At 40.2% G+C, this 2,795-nt stretch overlaps 1 protein-coding gene across 4 annotated transcripts in view; it reads right to left on the bottom strand.

Annotated features, from left to right (window-relative positions):
* Nucleotides 1-109: 109 nt before the first annotated feature.
* Nucleotides 110-2,795, bottom strand: part of pkn1a (protein kinase N1a) — a 40,096-nt gene continuing 37,410 nt past the window's right edge. For all 4 annotated transcript variants that reach the window (XM_061771700.1, XM_061771698.1, XM_061771699.1 and 1 more), the window contains one exon: nucleotides 110-2,105. In XM_061771700.1, the coding sequence (XP_061627684.1) occupies nucleotides 1,902-2,105 (204 nt within the window). In that variant the 3' untranslated portion in view covers nucleotides 110-1,901. The remainder of the gene's footprint in view (nucleotides 2,106-2,795) is intronic.

Here is a 2,795-nt window from a genome sequence, read left to right as displayed (position 1 = left end):
ATGCAGATGGGCAAGCACTTTTTGTATGTAAAGATAGACAGGTGATAGGTTCTCTTCAGGAAAAAAAAAAAAAAAAAAAGGCTAACTAGCATGAAAATATAGACAGTGGTGCCATGACATACAAGTTTAATGTTCCATTCCGTTCCTGCACCTTCCACCAAAAAACAACAAAAAATGTGTGTATTTTGCTGAAATACAAATAGCACTACATATTATTGTAATTTATGAAAACACAGTATTGACACAATAGAATAAAATAGAATAAAAAATACACAGTTTTTGTCACACTGAATCAATTAAATGTTGCTCCTAGAATAAAAAATAAACTGTTTTTGTCACACTGCATCAATTAAATGTTACTCCTTCTGGTGTGCCAACAAAGACGGACAGACAGGTGGATATACTGTTCATTGAGGCATTGTTATGAATCCCACTTGAGCGCCAAGCAGTCCTTGCCTCTTTGCAGCAGCCAATTATATTGCAACAGGGGATCTCTTCATCTCAACTCTCTGAGCTCATCAGCACGGCACCATTAGTTGTTCTATGCAGAGGATAAAGAATATAGTGGACCGGCGCATACTTGCGGTTCAGCACTCGCAGATTCACCTATTTGCGGATTTTTTTTTTAAAAACTATTTTCCTTTTTCTTTTTCTCTCGACAATGCTTATTGGCGGTTTATTAAATAATTTTTTGGGCTTAAAAAAAAACAAAAAAACTTTTTTTCCCCCAATGCAATTTATTGGGCATCAATTTTACGCAGATTTTTGTTATTCGTGGTCCAGCTCAGTCCCTATACCCCGCGAACAGCGGGGGTTCACTGTATATGATTGCGAGTGCAGTTATATTGTCTGTCTAGATGTTGTTGCTGAACTGTTGCTGTTCAACCCGTTGCTTAAACGGTTAAAGTACCGAAACGTAGATGCTAATCATTGAGGTAACAAGGCCTTTCTTTTGGCAGTTGTTTGACTTTTAAATACATAAGTTGTACTTCTTTGTTCGTTTACTTTGACAGTAAACCTTAATTGGGGAGTGGCATTAAACACCTTGAAGCCAGTTTTTTTTTATTTTTTTTTTATTAATTGTTCACTATTTGGCATACTGCTGCTTATTGTGACGTGCGTTGTGTGGAGTTTACTGCCACCATATAGCGCTCGTATCTCAAGTATTCACTCGTAAGCCAAAGCTAAAAATCGGTCGGACGACTGCTCGTATCTCGAAAAACAAAGTCGAGTCACTCAAGGCACCACTGTATACTTTTCAATGACAACCAGATGTTACGCTGATATTTGTGGCGTGTGCTTACTGCACTTACCATTTTATTGCAATCATTATACCCCAATGGAATCCAATTGAAAAACAAAAGTGTGTGTAGGGTATTCGCAATATTGCAGCTGTCAAGTCCATTTGCTGCTGTAAAGCGGTCACGTGAAAATCCGTACAGCATAAATAAGAAGACGTCGACTGCGTTACGTCAAGACAGTGGTCATTTACCCTGTGGTCAACTTCCTGTCACATCTGAATGCGAGGATTCTTCCTCAGTGTGTTCACTCTTTTGACAGTAGGTCATTTTTTTTCTTGATTCTTTTTAAAAAAAGAACAGTGAATTGTATGTGTGCTGATCATCTCGTGACTCTTCCTGCGACTCTATACAAAGATTTGACAACATAAAAGCTTTACTGGTCCGTGTGTCTGATACGAGTACAAATGTAAGGCATCGGTAATGAGAGGCAGTATTTTGTCCAGCCAATAATTTACCCAGTTTCCTTCAGCCTGCGCCTATAAAAGCCCACAGACGTGAAAAACTTAACTTCAGTGTCATCCACATTCATTCACAGTGTTCTAATGAAACAATCATACGGGCAGAGGTGAGAGCACGTCACAAAACGACATTCCCGCGCCACTAGCAGACGTCCGAAACGTAGTCAAAGTCCAGGAAGCTGTCCTGGTCCTTGCGTGTGAGAACGCGGGGCTCTCGCGGAGGTGTCAGGGCCGGCGGTTCCGTGGTGAACTCCTCGTCGAAGTTGCTAACGTCTTCCTTGTCGCCGATGGAGGGGACAAAGGGAGGAGGCACGTTCCTCTGCAGCAGCGCCTCCCAGTCGATATTCTGGGGAAGAAAAAAAAACGGTATGCACAAACATTTATACCCATGACCATGTATTCAGTTATCTGTTAAGTGCAACTTCCTGGTTTGTTTTCATTGTTGTAACCCTACACAAAAGTGCAGTGTTCTCCAGCTAGATCGCGGTTCATCGGTAAAAGCATTTAAAAAAAAGAATGAAAAAAAATCTATTTGTGTATCATAATTCTGTGCACCCTGGCCACCAGGGGGCAGTATGATACATAGACATACTACATGCAGATTTGATGATGGAAGACAGAAGAGGATAAAAAAGATTTGCTTGAGTATTGTACACTATGCACTATGTCTACATGTGTTGCTACCACCCATGTTAAAATATAAGTTGTTAGTCCATCTGTGGTGTCAAGTGGGCAGCCAAGCCACATAAAGCGATGGAACAAAGATAGTAATTGGCTTATGTAGCTGGGTTCATATAATTGAGCTTAGCCCCAGCAGCAATTCATAGTTTAACCACCAGAGGTCGCCAAAACAAATTTAGATCATGATTATGTGTCAGCCCTAGTTTAAATTCCTAGTTTAACCACCAGAGGTCGCCAAACCAAAAGTAGATTATGAGTCGCCAGTTCAAGCAAAGTCTTCTTAAATGTCCTAATACTATTAAACCCCGTATCATGTTAAACAAACACATACTGAAGTCAACCACTTATAATCATT

This window comes from Phyllopteryx taeniolatus, chromosome 4, assembly GCF_024500385.1.
Source record: "Phyllopteryx taeniolatus isolate TA_2022b chromosome 4, UOR_Ptae_1.2, whole genome shotgun sequence".
NCBI lineage: Eukaryota > Metazoa > Chordata > Actinopteri > Syngnathiformes > Syngnathidae > Phyllopteryx > Phyllopteryx taeniolatus.
Note: the sequence above shows the minus strand (reverse complement) of the source record. Positions and strands in the feature narration are given on the sequence as shown.